At 39.2% G+C, this 14,670-nt stretch overlaps 1 protein-coding gene across 3 annotated transcripts; it reads right to left on the bottom strand.

Moving 5' to 3' along the window:
• Window positions 1-7,728: 7,728 nt before the first annotated feature.
• Window positions 7,729-12,959, bottom strand: tank (TRAF family member-associated NFKB activator). 3 transcript variants are annotated; one of them, XM_077728176.1, is made up of 9 exons: window positions 12,505-12,752; window positions 12,163-12,254; window positions 11,727-11,868; window positions 11,330-11,438; window positions 11,118-11,188; window positions 10,741-10,799; window positions 10,543-10,661; window positions 9,287-9,690; window positions 7,729-8,842 (listed from the first exon to the last, which is right to left on the bottom strand). In XM_077728176.1, the coding sequence occupies exons 3-9, from the start codon at window positions 11,823-11,825 to the stop codon at window positions 8,687-8,689; spliced, it is 1,017 nt and encodes a 338-aa protein (XP_077584302.1). In that variant the 5' UTR covers window positions 11,826-11,868; window positions 12,163-12,254; window positions 12,505-12,752; the 3' UTR covers window positions 7,729-8,686. The 3 variants fall into 3 exon arrangements, with proteins under 3 accessions (XP_077584302.1, XP_077584301.1, XP_077584300.1); XM_077728175.1 differs by lacking the exons at window positions 12,163-12,254; window positions 12,505-12,752 and adding an exon at window positions 12,786-12,959; XM_077728174.1 differs by lacking the exon at window positions 12,163-12,254 and having other exon boundaries at window positions 12,505-12,753.
• Window positions 12,960-14,670: the final 1,711 nt, after the last annotated feature.

Genomic DNA, 14,670 nt, shown 5'->3' with positions numbered 1-14,670 from the left:
TTATCTTCATCATAGCCACGAAAAAGCACCCTGTTCTTAAAATAACTGGTACATAAAAAAATTAAAAAATAATGAAAAATGAGGAAAATATTGAAAGGCGAGCAGGAGCAGGCAGGCGGCTGTCTCGTTACAAGAATAATAGTCATTAAAATCACAGGCAACAACACCAGGCCAAGCTGCAGCTCATTGGGAATGCAGCGTGAAAATAGAGAGGCCTGCAGATTATCACTTCACATGACGCATGTTTAATTTATGCCACGGCAATATTGTCGACCGCCCGAGTGCTCCCGAAGAACAAGACGTCGATAAAAGCGATGAGAGGATAAAACCAATGGGAAAGCCCTAAAAAAAAACACAGCTTTGGAGTCAAATGCCGCAAAATGGAGAAAGCACACTTGAGAATGGAAGCATTAGAGACATCCGCAACATGTTTAGCACAGCTTCACAGTAGTGTAATATAGCTGCTTTTGCATTGTAAATATTTCAAAGGACGAAGTAGGTCGGCAATAAGAACACGCACTCTCTTTTCTCTTATTTTGGAGTACAACTATTTTTCAAAGCAGTGCTCCATTACAAAATTTCCGAATGATTTAGGTTGACGGAAACGCTTTTCAAATATGTGGCCTCTCTGTATAACAATCTTTATCTCATACTCATGATGACTGGGGACTGTATTTTGTACGGGCAAAAAAAGCTCAATTGCATTGAACCCTTCAGTCAAAATCCAAGTGAACCCAGTTGAAGTATAAAGAAGTGGCCATCCACCAATTTCTGTGTACTTTATGATGTGTGATGTCTTCTCCTCCGCCTCCTCCTCCCCATGGCTGAGTGGAATGGAATTGCCTCTCACATTCAAAGACAGCTCTAGGAAGGTGATAATAGAGCTACTCCCTGCTGTCTGCGGGCAGGAAATAGGAAAGTGGCATATGGGGCCAGGAAGCAAATAGAGAGGAAATGTGACCAAGCTACAGAAGAAACCAAAGAAAGGTTAATGATCAGTGCAGAATTCTACTGGGAGAACTACTATGTTCCAAGTTGAGAATAGAAAAAAAAATGGGTACATGATTCACTCGAAAAACAAACTCGACTTGTGTCCTGACAGTCTCGGGATGGATTAGCTTCCACACCTTTTTGTTCCAATAACACTGGTGATGATTTGATTGGAAAGATGGAGGAACAAGCCAATGAATTCCCACCCTTGTACGTGTGAACTTCTGGCTACGACATGGACAATACCCAGCATGCATTGCACATGTCTCCAAGAAGGCCGAATGTATGACTTAACTCATTCTTACAGTTTCAAGTGTTTCATCATTGGTGCATTGGGGGTGCATTTCAGTAATATTGCCAAATTATTAGCATATGATTTAGTCCAAATAGAAGCGATAAAATGACACATTTTTGTATTACTTTAAATTTGGACACGATGGCAATTCCACAACAGTCGTTGTTGATGACTATTAAGAAATGCCTGCTTAATGAATGAAAAGAAAAGATTTTTTTTTGCATTCAGAGCTACTTGTGAAGAAGACAGCTGTGACGACAGCTGGACACAAGAGACAAAGCAACAACATGTGTGTGGGCCTCCTTCAGATCGGAAATCTTGATAATTTGACGATAGCACGATAACACTTGGATACAAAAGTGACACAACAGTGTCATCAAAGGCTGATGGATCGATACACACTGCAGTTTATAGGGGCTTGGTTTACCACCAACCTATATTCAAATAAATAGTCATCTAATTTTTCCCAATCATTGACAATCATTGCTGTCGCAAGCTGCCCATTATATTGACTTTTTAAGTCAATGTTTTAGTGATAAGTCAGTTAGAAAATACATTAAAAAATGTTTTTAAAAAATATACATTTGTCACTATATGTTTCTGACCATATGAGTAAAATGAGCATTCAATTCCTAGTCGCACAAAACAAAAAAAGGCACTCAAGAAAGCCAGCTCATCCGCTACGTCCTCTAAAGACTGCCAAGTCCAGTGGATCAGTTGGACAAACTGGCCAAGTTGCCTCAGTAGAGCGCCCAGGCTCCACCAGCTGGGAACGTCTTCCCGGCACCACCACCAGTATCTTCATCCATACACTTTCTTCACTTTAAATGAAAAAAAAATACAAAAATCAAATTTATATTTCAACGGTCCCTCATGATTTGGGGAGGTATGGTATTGAATAATTCAGACGACAGTTCCCGTTGAGACCAGTGAGTAGCACTGAGTAGCTCAGATCCCTCCTGAGCCGCGACTATCATGGTGACATCATTCATATGGGCAGATATGATGAGACAGTACTGTAGTACTCCGCCGCTTAAGCCAACTCCAAAAACAGGCAGTGGTGTTACTCATTTAAAAGCATCCACTGACCATCTGTTGATGCTAAAATCTCAATGTGACTGCCATTTCTAGATCATTGGGCTGTCATTATTCTATTACCGAATGTGTTGTTAGTGTAAATGTGTTGGGGGAGGAGACAAGCTGACATAAAAAATACAGCAATGGAAAGCCATTTGTGCATTTATTCGAAGTGTTTGATTCCATTTTTAAGGGCCTATCAGGAGTAGGTTAATTTAGGAAGTAGGAAATAAAAACTTGCAGTAGCAGGTCTCTACAGTTCATTTTAGATTAGGGCGCAGGGAGCACTTTGCAGTTTGTTGTCACAGGTATGACGAGGGGCAAGTGTGCTTGCTATCCCCAGGTTACACAAGGTGTGAACAAAAGACGCAGCCCATTTGTTTTCACAGCAGAAAGACTCAGCATACAAAGCATGATAGTCATATGAATGCAAAATGGCCTTGATAGCATTCAAAAATATTGAATCAATAACTGGTGGATTTTCAATGATTCATTTCTTCTAATTCCTTGCTTAATCATTTCATTATTTTTTTAAACATGACATTTAAAAATTAATTCATACTTGCGTCTGTGCATTAACATTTTCTTTCGGTTTTAGAGGGTGGACATGTTAATTTATTTAACATTACCAAGGAATGTAAAAAAAAAGAAGTTTGGTAGATACTAAAAGTGTTCTTTTTTGGACAAGAGTGATGTGAGTTAAATAAAAAACTAGACAGACTAGTACATTACTCAAAAGAATGCAGTAAGATGCAAACTCCTCAATTAAATGACAAGGAATAAGAGAGAAAACAAGTATTGGCACATGATGAACTTATCTTCTGGGAATTGGCAAGACCAACAGCAAGTGAGTGCATTACATATGGCGTGCCATTTTCACAGCTTCCATTAGAACAACACAAAACGTGATACGTTTCACCATCGATGATGACCAAAAGGCTGAATACTATAGTGAACTAGTTCCCTTGCGGGCATGATAAAAAATGGCTGGTGTGTGTATTCTCATCCAAGTACAAGACAAAAAATTGGTCCTCCTATTAATTCTATGAGGTGTCAGTCAGATAAAAGTGGCCTGCCAGGATAACATTCAGCTCTAGTCAAGCCAGATGGTTTCTTAACACCGAATATCTGAGTAGAACACATCTCACATCGTTATCAAGATGAGACATCAAGGTGGTCAGTTTAAGTGGCAGGATGCAAGTACCTTGTGAATTTCTTCATTTTTTTGCATCCAACTGCAAAACTGACTAACCTCCTTGTCAAGTTCAGAAAATCCACAAAAGTTATAGAGCAGTTTTGCCAGGGAGATTATTTTATTTATTAAAATGGTATATTTTGATTGGCATGACTCCCAGTCAACAGTTGCATTTTTTTTTATAGAAGACTGTCGTCAGTCTGCACAAGTGATTAAATTCTGGTTTTGGCTACAGTCCGATATCTTTTAAAGCTTTTTACACATATAGCGATCCGGTTGAATTAATGGATTTCCAAGGTCTCGAAAAGTTTATTCCGACCGATATCCCAAAGAATGATTGGTTTTCATCAATTTGGAAAAAATTAGGCTCAACAACTATAACATTTAAACTATTAAAATAGTGGATACATTAGGTGCATGACCCTAATGAGGATAAAATGTATCCATTGTGGTATTTTTGTTGGGTGAACCATAATTCTTTAGGTAGAAAAACTCATTTCTTTTTATCTTTACATTTTAGAAATGTAATTTTCATAGGCTATGGTTTTAGGAGGCTCGTTTTCAATTACATGCTGATTTCAATTGAGAACTAATTCATCAGTCATTAAGCACATTTGGTTAGCGGACGTCCACCTTACACTTAGCCAAAGGTGTTTTTGCAAGTTGCTTTTAGCCAGCAGCATGTCGGCCCCATGACTGCAGCGTACTATAAGGGGACTCTGAGGACAACCAAAGAAAGCCCACTGTGATTTTCACTGGGGATTTGAATATTCACACCTGTACTAGGTGTTGTTTGGGAGGCTGATAAGCATGTGCGGCACCAGAGGGGTGGCTGCAATTGGAGGTGGGAGGGGGCTGATTTGAGAAGGGACCACTTTTTGGAACCTCTTCCATAGAGAGAAGAGTGCTGTTATGTTGTGTTTCCTTAGAACGATAACAATAAGAGAGGACACATAAATTGAGCGTGGTGTTTTCCTTATATAGCAGCCAATGTGCTTAATTGAAGCTGCATGTGGCCATATGGACATGTGCAAAAAATAGACGGCCCAATCGCGCATTAGGGATTCAAGATACATGCAGAGAAAGAAAATATGTCCAACTATTACTATAAAAACAAAATGCTTCCCGATTCATCCAAGAAGACTCAATCACTCTTGCTTGAGGGAAGAAAATAAGGACATCACAAGGATTATCATTCAAATATCAAGCAACCAACTGCTCTGCCCCTCTCTGCACTGGTGCTGTTTAGAGGCAGCCTGTTATCAGAGGTGTTAATTGGCAAATTTAGTACAAGTCAGGAGCATGTTCCCTGTCGTCCTCGACCGTCAAGGCGAGGTCATTAAACCGAGAATGGATTCTTTCATGCTGGCTTAACCCGAGATTTGTGAGGTGCCATCTGGCAAACATCCGCATGCGTCCTCCCACGACAAACTATCGCACACTTGACAAGCACAAAGAAATAAAGGCCTGATGACATCTTCAGACACTCTTTGAAGGGCGTCAAAATTGGCAGCTAAATGTCTTTTAAAAATCTATAAATGCACATCAGAAACATAACTACGTTAAGCCTGTGACTATCCACTAATAGTTATCAAATAGTGGGAAATGGAGAACCCAGAGTGAAACAGGAGTACTTGGAGAAACTTCAGGTGATTATAAGTCTACACGTGACCTGCGATTGACTGGCTCCAGCACCCCCATGACTCTTGTAAGGATACACAGGTAAGAAAATTTAATAAATGAACATTTATATTCATTAAATGTTGAGTTTGACAGTTATTTTAATAACTGACAAATTGGAGGAATGTCATATTGTAGCTTGCTTGTGAATTGGATGGAAACCTGTGATATCGCACATTAACAATAGTTAATATTTCCACTTTGTACTCATTTGAGGTGTTGCAAAATGACACCTGTTTTCAGCCCTGAAAGAAAAAATACATTGTCTTAGATTTTTGGTTAGAGCTGGACTTTTTGATGAATTTATTGCATACTTATTGCTAACTGTAGTTTTTGAGTGAAGCAGTGCAGTGAAACAAAAGGCATCCTCATGAGCAATGCCTTTCCATTGAATGTGTACTGAACACCCGCCTGAAATGTGAGCCTCCTTTGGGGTTGTGGGTGCGATCGCACCACTGCCTCTGTCATCACTAGCTGTGACTGCCAAATCTTTTGCTCCAAGACTCATCTGAGAGCAGTTCTCTCCACAATGGAGGGGGGAAAATGTTGTGAGACTTAACAGAGGCAAAATGGCTTCAACAGGTTTCTTTGACCACCAAGGAACCTGAAAAGATGACTTGGATGCAATGTACTCCACTCACGTTGTCATGTGACTTGGCACCCGCTCATGCCAACGGTGACCTGGGCACAGTCGGAGGAATATGCTTCACTCCTAAGTTGTTAATGATCTCATTGACACTGACGTGAAGAGGGCACTCAAGCCAAGTGACCCTCAGCCTCTTGCTAGTGCTCTGTTTGTATTCCATTGAATTCAACATTCCCATTGAACTTTTACAAGGAAATAGAGGAGTTGATTGTAAGACTACCCGCTGTGGCTCTTCATTTGCTCATTTTAAAAGTCCAAAGAGTATAGAATTTAATTCCCATCCCAGGCAAATTTCACAGTCAATGAAATTGATTAATTTTCTCAGGTGCAGTTTTGCACTATTCAGCGCAATTTAAAATTAATTTCGAATTTGTGTCAAAACAATTACATTTTCCTGGCACTGACCAATATATTGCAATCTGGTTACTTGGCTTTATACATCCTGTCAAAAATCTTACAATAGTTTTATAGATTACAATCTGTCATATACATTTTATTGCATGAAGGGACAATTTTTTATAATTGGCACTTAAATAATCCAACATGATGTGAAGCGAATTAAAGGACAGGTCTCAGATGTGCGTGCTGTACTAAACAAGCAGTGGCTGAGCGCCAGTAATGTCACTTTCCACCCTCCCGTCTCTGGCCCTCTGGCTGACTTCCCCGTCGCCCCGAACTGTCTTCAACACCGACTGGTGGTACGGCAGCTCTGCTGATTAGTTTGCAATAATGAAGCGGAGCTGGGCTCCATTGTCCTAACACCTCCCCTTCTCCTCCACACCAATCTGTCACCAGTCCGTGGGCTCGAGCTGCCTCCAATGCTTCTTTCCACAAATGACTGGGATAATTAGTTGCCCCTCACGAATGCCGCAATCTTCTCACCCCTGATTGCTTTCACCTTCTTTCTCCTGGCAATTTTGACACCTTGAAATCAGACCACTACATATCCAGCTCAATCCATATCTTATATTTTTGTGTTATTGTCTTGTGTGGCTTCAATCTTCCTCAAGACTCTTCCTCGTCGTACAATTAGAAATTAAAAGTAGTAGATAAAATGTTTTAAACAACAAACGAGAATTGTGCTCAAGTTCACCCTCGCTACACGTGGGAAGTCACCTATACAGGTCAGAATTTATAAAAAAAAAAATAGAAAAAGTAGGGGGAGAAAGCAAATATATGAGCTGTCAATTGTAGTTTCCACTTCCAAACAATGAATGACAACGTAATTATGAGCAAGCAGCTGTTCACGCTCCCAGAGAGAAAAGCGTGTAGGCCGCACTATGTTCGACTTTTCACAGATTAACCAGAAAGAATCATTAGGGATCTCTATTTGCCAGACATCTCCCCCCTCCCCAAAAAAAAAAAAAAAAAAACACAGCACATTTAGTGCTGTAGAATGTAAAACGTAGTGTGTCATTAAAAATGCACTAATAAACATGTTATATTTGGCATGGCAAATGAAGAATCTCAAGATGTACATAGCTATTTATGAAATGAAATCAAAGAAAGCCTCTAATTGAGTATACAGGTATTTGTGACATTAAAATGAGAGCCAAGATTTTTTTCTTTTTAAACCATTTCCCATTAATAATTTGGCCTGAAACCTGTAAATCTTAACTCATATTTAGTCATTGTCTTTTAACACGTGTATTTATAGTGTTGACGCAGTAAGGTAGTTAAGAAAAGAATAGCGTTTACATTGAAACTTTTAATACGCGGATACTTATTTACATGAGCACTTATTCATGTTGACTAATTATTTATGTTGCCTACTTATTTATGAGTTGTTTCCTTCATGGTTAAGCTTTAAATCTCAATATACTTGTATAAAGACAATAAAGGCACTCAACTCAATTCAATTTAATTCAACTAAGAATTAAACCACACACATGATCACATTTGTGCTGAAAAATCCAACTAAAGAGTTATTTGCAAAGAAATATTATAAACAATCATGTTGAAGGCCAAAGATGACAGAGCTCCCCGACAAACAATATAGGCGACATTCATAGCTCCAACGCCAATGTAATTAATGCTCAGTCGTCAAAGTAATATAGTAATCAGAGAATATGAGCATATACCAGGAGACGCTGACAAACAAGAACCTAATTGAGCTAACTGAAAGGCATGTTTGTGCCTGATGTGGCATATCGTTAAGGATTCAAACTAATTTCTATTCTTAATGAACACATTGCACAGAAACTTCTTAAAAGGGCTGCAAACTTGTGTGCAATTTGCATGTTTTCCTTATGCTTTTGTGCGTTGTTATTTTCCTTGTGTATACTGTTTTCCTCCCACATTCCAGAAACATGCCTGGTAGGTTGTTTGTACATTCCAAAGTGTCTTTAGGTATGAGTGGCAAGTCAATGTTAGTCCTTCCCTCTTTGTGCACTGCGATCGGGTGACGACCAATTTGTGGATAAACTATTACTCATGGAAAATGTATGTCAAACTATACAAATCAAATGATTACACCGTTTCTCATCTTTGGATAAAATGATTCACTGTTGGCTTTATTTCCTTATTATACAACTTTTAAAAAAGACGCACGCACACACACAAGCAAGGCCACTGTACCATTCAATTCTTCAATATTAAATAACATTAATTCAAGTCTCATTGCAGTGTCCCACACAGTGAACATAGATAACGGCGGGCCACACTAAGCCACGCTTACAGTAAGTCTCTGGGCAGTAAGTCAGTGGTGGGTTTCATTTTTAGGAGAGAGCAGTGTGAAGCCTTGCTATCCCGATCCATAGTATAAATAGCCATAAATCCCATGTATATTTCCTGCATTTTTTTTTTACTCCTGGAGAAAATGTGAGTAAAGATGGCTATTCATTTGCTCCTGAGGAACCACAGCAAGGCAGAAAGCACATTTATCTGGGATGCTGCTCTGAGGCGTTGTCAACTCTGCTTCCACATCAGCCGCCTCACTCAACTCGGGGCTCCACAAAGGCTAAAAGAGAAAAATATTATTTCTATGCACAAGCAAAAAAAGGTTGCACCAACAGATATGGTAGGGAAGTGAGTACTACTTTTTGTACATAAAGAATGTCGTGCTGGTTAATCAATTACCCAAAAGAATGGAATTTTGTTTTTTTCCACATTATATATTTTCTAAATGACTCTGATCCTCAATCAAAAATGCTCATAGTAGTATAATAACGACATTCTGTCAGTGAACGGCCTTTCCATCTGTCTCCCACCTTCCGGCAAATACGCTTACGGATAAAACCACAGAGCTTTGTAGAAAAATAAGTGATTAGCACTCATTACAAAATAATGGGCTTAATTATAGACGTGATGCTTATTTTGGACTTCACACATCTTCACGCCTCAATTAGTTAAGACTACACGAATTTGATAATATGCGACTACTTTTCTCAGACCAGCTTCTCACCTGCTGGGGCCCCCGAACGTCCTCCTCTTGGGAGAGTGAGGAGGATGTCGAGTGGGAGGGGAATGTATGGATGATAAAAGGCACGGGCCCTTCCGATGGCTCCTCCTCCTCTTTCTTGACGTCGGCTGCTATAGAGTTGCCGTCAAGTGGCCTCCTCACGGGGACGGCCTGAGCAACATCTCTCTCTGGAGCGCTGTTCAGGAAGTCATATTCGCTGTCCGCAGAAGGTGGGAATTTGACACTGAACTTGGAGAGAGAGTCTACAAAGTCTCTGTCATCGTGGCAAGCGGCACGCGATGCCAGTGGTGTCGGAATATTTGCCGTCGACCTCGATGTCGCGAAGATGGGTAGTTCGGCTTCTGATGCACGGTCTGTGCACTGAATCGGCATGGAGAACTGTTGGTCTGTGAGATGGCACATAGACATTAATTTTTGGAGAGAGAGATGCAATGCAAGACGTGTTCTGGGAAATTAAAAAGATGTCTGTTTAGTTTGAATTAACTATTTAAACTATGCATTTAATGGGGTTAAAGGTTAGTTGCAAAAAGTGGAGCCGAAAAAAAAGCATTGGCATGTTTAAAACAAAATAAAAACAGAGAGATGCAAAGGTCAAACACATGTTTACCATTATATAAATGTTTGAATTTCCTCTCCCTTTATGTTCTGATGCAATACACAGCAGATTTGGGGCCTTGGAATAAGATAATGCACATTGTGTGTAACTAAAGAGGGTACACCAATTAATTGTTTGGATGCAGTGTAGTACTAAGTCACTGTACTAAAACCACACCTATAAGCATGTTGCTATTATTAACACCTTTCTGAAGGTGTCATTAAAAAATGAGCATTATTTACAACACTTGTGCGGATGTGTATGAGTTGTTACTGGTAAGACTATATAACAAATCATTTGCCACCCCAGCACAAGTTAATTGGTGAATACCATAGTGTAAATGTGTTAAACCAAGTGACTCAAGTCCGCTTTTTTCACGTTGGTTTCTAAACAGCTTGTGCGCTGTAGATTTCAGTAATTTGAATATAATAATGTCCAGACTAACTCATTTCATCTACAGTGTCTCGATAGGTTGATATTTTAGCAGCAGAAGCGTATTTCTGATTATTAACAGCTCATTTGTGCGATATGCAAAAGGCCACAATTTGGAGGCCTCTTTTGGTGACCCAGAGAGTAAATGACCATAAATCCCAAGCATGTATAATTAGTAGTGAATAAGAAAAAGTTTCTGTAGAATGTGTACCATTTGTAGTTTCAATTCCTCCGCGGAATCTCTTGAGATGGTCTTTTTGCCTTCGAGATAGAGAGCGAATCTGCTGAAAGGTGCCATGAATCGCTTCCAGTGCATCCAACATGTCCTGACTGACAAGCAAATGAGACAAGTGCCAACATGAACTTGCGTTTTGTCTTCATGCTAAAAGGGGAATAAAAAAAGACTCACTAGTCAACACTGTTATTGGCAGTCTTTAATGGGGAAACTGCAGGGGTACCTATAGTCTCCTAAAGAGAAAAAAAAGTGCCAATAAAATGGTTAAAGTTACCAAGGGAAAAAAAATACCAGTAAAGTCATATTTGTTCACAATGGACAATCTATCTTACTTAACTCAAGCTACATGAAAATTGTCCTTTAGTACCGCCTTGTGGAGTAAAACTGCATTTCAACTGCATTTTGAAGTACACATTTTAAACCAATTCATCATGTGTAATTAACTGCAGTCTAAAATGTGATGCTAAATAAAATTCCTGTAGTAAGATGAAAGAGAAATGATGCAATAAATACCCCCCCCCCCCCACCATAGAGAGATGAATGTCACTTACCGGATGTTGTGTTTTTCCATATGCGCTGGCCTCATCAATGAGACGGTTGCACGACTCGCATTGGACCTCCCCTTAAATTACAAGTGTAAATTAACATCACACAAGTAAGTGGCATTGCAGATTAATGTCACAGTGTGTTATTCAAAAGAGTTCATCAAAATTTGCAAGAATCCTCGCAATAAATGGATGAGGATTAGAATCTGATCACTAACCTGATGGTTTCTTTGCTGTGGATAGCTGCGCTTTGAGTTGTGAAATCAGCTGTTGCTGGTCTTCTATTTGTCTCTGCAGTTTTTGAGTGTGTTTCTGATAATATTGTGTCTGTAAAAACAATATGTTTTATTGGCTCACACAGGAATGACTGGTCTAAGCATAACACACGCTATATTTAACATAACAGCGATGAGACATGATTTTAAAACATATGCCCTTCCATCTGACTTTGTTTTTGGAACGTACGCTTACTGGTCACTTGATTATGTGCACAATGATACCAAACCATGATGCATTGCACTTGTATGAACCCTGTCATATATAATATAATCAGAAAATATAATAATAGAGATGAGATGTACTGTTGTGAATGATGGAAGTCATTTGTACCCTCACCATTTGCTGCAGCTCCTTGTTAGCATTGTCCTTTTCAATTGAGGCCTGGCGATAAGCTTCAAAAGCTTTGTTAAGTTGGTCTCCAATGTTCCTCTCCATGCCGCCTGCACCACAATCATTACTGACGGAGCAGACATGAGACCTGCCAACGCAAGTCATTGTCAAAAAAAAAAGACATTGCTTGTTTGATTCAATATTTTTAGACACGTAAAAAGTAGGTTGGAAGTCTTGGCAGACATACTGTTTGTGTCAAGATGTGTTTCTGATTTGAGATTAGTAGTTGAATTTGAAAGGTGGTAAAAGTCAGATTTTACCATAAGCATATTTTAAAATAATTTTATCATAACTTCAGTATCACACATTTTGATAGACAATTAAGTTTGACTTGAAACTTTATTTGTGACATACTTTATATTTTAAATTTTGTATCACTTACTAAAGTGAAAGTTTTCTTCGGCCTTCCAACTTGTCATTTCACGAGGAAACTATTTAGTTTTTCCCCCTTTCTGAAACATCTAGTATATTTTCCTACAAATTAAGCGACAAATATGAGCCGTAGCAATGCAGTTATTTTCCACAATTTTTTAACTTAATGATAAAAAGACACTTCAGATGATAAATACGGGAAACATAACGAAGTAAATCGTGCAAGTATACTTCCCTAAATTATACAGCAAACTTACAAAAAAGACTTGAAGGCAACTTGAGCAATACTAGACAACAACTTCAAACTTAAATAACGAGTAACATGACAATAAGGCAGAATAAACGTATTTACCCAACATTGTGCACCATAACATTTTTAGATGCAGAAATAGTTATTAAATCAAGATGCAATAATTTCATGCATTTCCTTGTCAAGTATTGGTACAGCAAATGTAATAGTTTGTTTAAATTCTATTTTACGTCTCCTTTACTACTTTTCAATAAAACTACTAGCATAGTCGAATTGTTAGAAGAGGATCTTACAGATCCGTAATAACAAAGTCAAGTTAGACAACGATCAATAATAGCTGACGTCGCACGTCACGTCACTAATGCCTTTGAGCGTTATCTTACCTTCATTGGGGTTTATAAATCGCATTTATTGAGTGGATAACATGCTCTTCTTCACCCACGCACATACACAGAGTTAGGAAGTGGGGTTGAGGATATGGCGAAGTGTGTGTTTTTACATAGCCTACTTAGCGGAGTTGGGAACTTCCCTCGGGGAATCCCCACTTCTCCGTGCGTTTCCGCCTTCGATCACGCTCGGCCAATTGACGCGCGGACTGGAGGCGCGGCGGAGCGCAACTTGGAGCTCAGCCGCGCCCACACGTCTGCTGTTAGAAACCGGCCCCGACAACTGAGGAACCGCTCGGTTCAGCTCACCTTGTTCCTCTGCTTCTTTTTTTAAGTCATTCTTTCTAGTAATTGGCAAATGTGCACGTTTAACAGTGCTGGGAATTTTTGTTGTAACGCCACTATGGAGAACATTACAAAAATGACCTGCCCTCCACATCACATTTACGGTCATGTATTGATAATTTACTTTGGTTATACTATTGTGGTCTATCATGTAAAATGGGGGTTATTATTAATCATTATTGTATTATTTTTCCTCATTTAAATAATTTTAATGAATAAATAACTTTATAAATCAACTTTATGTTAAAAACAACAATGACATTAACCTGAATTTTAAATAGCAAATCAAATGCCCCAAAAATTATTGCAGGAAAACGTGCAAGTCACAATACTTTATTCAGCTACTTCCTGTGATAATTCATAGCCTACCCGAATACAAATACTGCGTATCAATGTTTTTAGTTACCAGCAGAGGGCACCTAAAGAATTTGTGGAGTGCAATGCACTGAACACAACACAACGTTTAAGGCCAAACGTCTGGAGTCTAATAAGGTATGTGATTTAACGAATATTTTAGGTACAGTATTGAGCTGCCTTGAGCAAAAGACCCATCGTTAAAGCTTCTGAATCAATGTTTTTGAATGTGGTGCAGTCACACTAAGAAAAACAGTCAGATATATCACTGCAGCAAGAGCAAAAACATACAGCCCTAACTACAGATGATATTTTGCACTGCACACACGAGGATCATATGAGGTACCTGAACACAAAAAAAGCTACTAGGAAGATGAAGGTCTTACTGGACCTTTGCAATAAATCTTGTGACAGCATGTGCTTCATTCATGCTTCCTTCAAAGAAAACAAACAGTGTGGTGTAGGTTTGCAAAAAAAAATGGGAGATCACATGCATGGCACAGCTAAGGACTCCGGAATGTATGAAAGAGTGGGAGGAATGTGAAGCACAAGATAGATCAAATTTCAGGTGTCCGGATCAACAGTATGGAGGAGCAAAACCTCTCCTTACCACAAAGTTTCCAAGATCTAAGATAGAAATGATTCCCAACAATTCAAAAAATTGTGCAAAGCAATACAGTCTTTGTGCGTATGTCGCAACGCCTGTCCTCCCTCTACTTTAAGGAATGTAAGCAAACAGGATGTCCTCAAGAGCGGAGCAACGAGCCATGCTGACTTCCACCCGAAGGTGAAGTAGCACCCAGCATTATCTTAGTAGAGGCTCTGGCCTGGGGGCTTCCGGCTATTTAAAGACTATAGGCAGCGGGAGAGACTGTGTCTGCAAAGAGGCACTCACACTAGTGGACGATTTGTCATTCAATTCAGTCAATGACTGCCACTTGCAGGATAAGGCTCTTCAGCTCTCTACTCAGCATTTTGTCACAAAAAAAGTAACCACTTTCCCAGTTTGCGGGGGCTCAAAATTGCTGTAAAAGTCTGTTTTATATCAGACCAGTGCTGAGACTTTGAGTTTTTGTGATGCTTGCACTAAACGTTTATTTTGAAATTTTGAAATTATGACCAAAATATTCTGCAGCAGTGTTTCACAAACATTTTTTTGGGGCGGACCCTAAACAGCTTCCAG

Source organism: Stigmatopora nigra, chromosome 11 (assembly GCF_051989575.1).
Source record: "Stigmatopora nigra isolate UIUO_SnigA chromosome 11, RoL_Snig_1.1, whole genome shotgun sequence".
Taxonomy (NCBI): Eukaryota; Metazoa; Chordata; class Actinopteri; order Syngnathiformes; family Syngnathidae; genus Stigmatopora; species Stigmatopora nigra.
Note: the sequence above shows the minus strand (reverse complement) of the source record. Positions and strands in the feature narration are given on the sequence as shown.

What these genes read in the sequence shown, in the direction of transcription:
- tank (XM_077728174.1), bottom strand. Translation starts at nt 12,572, where the DNA reads ATGAAATTATTGCATCTTGATTTAATAACTATTTCTGCATCTAAAAAT. An exon ending in ACAAGGAGCTGCAGCAAATG is followed by an intron (nt 11,439 to 11,726) that starts GTGAGGGTACAA and finishes TTGTTTTTACAG; the next exon opens with ACACAATATTATCAGAAACA. An exon ending in AGGAATTGAAACTACAAATG is followed by an intron (nt 9,691 to 10,542) that starts GTACACATTCTA and finishes GCCATCTCACAG; the next exon opens with ACCAACAGTTCTCCATGCCG.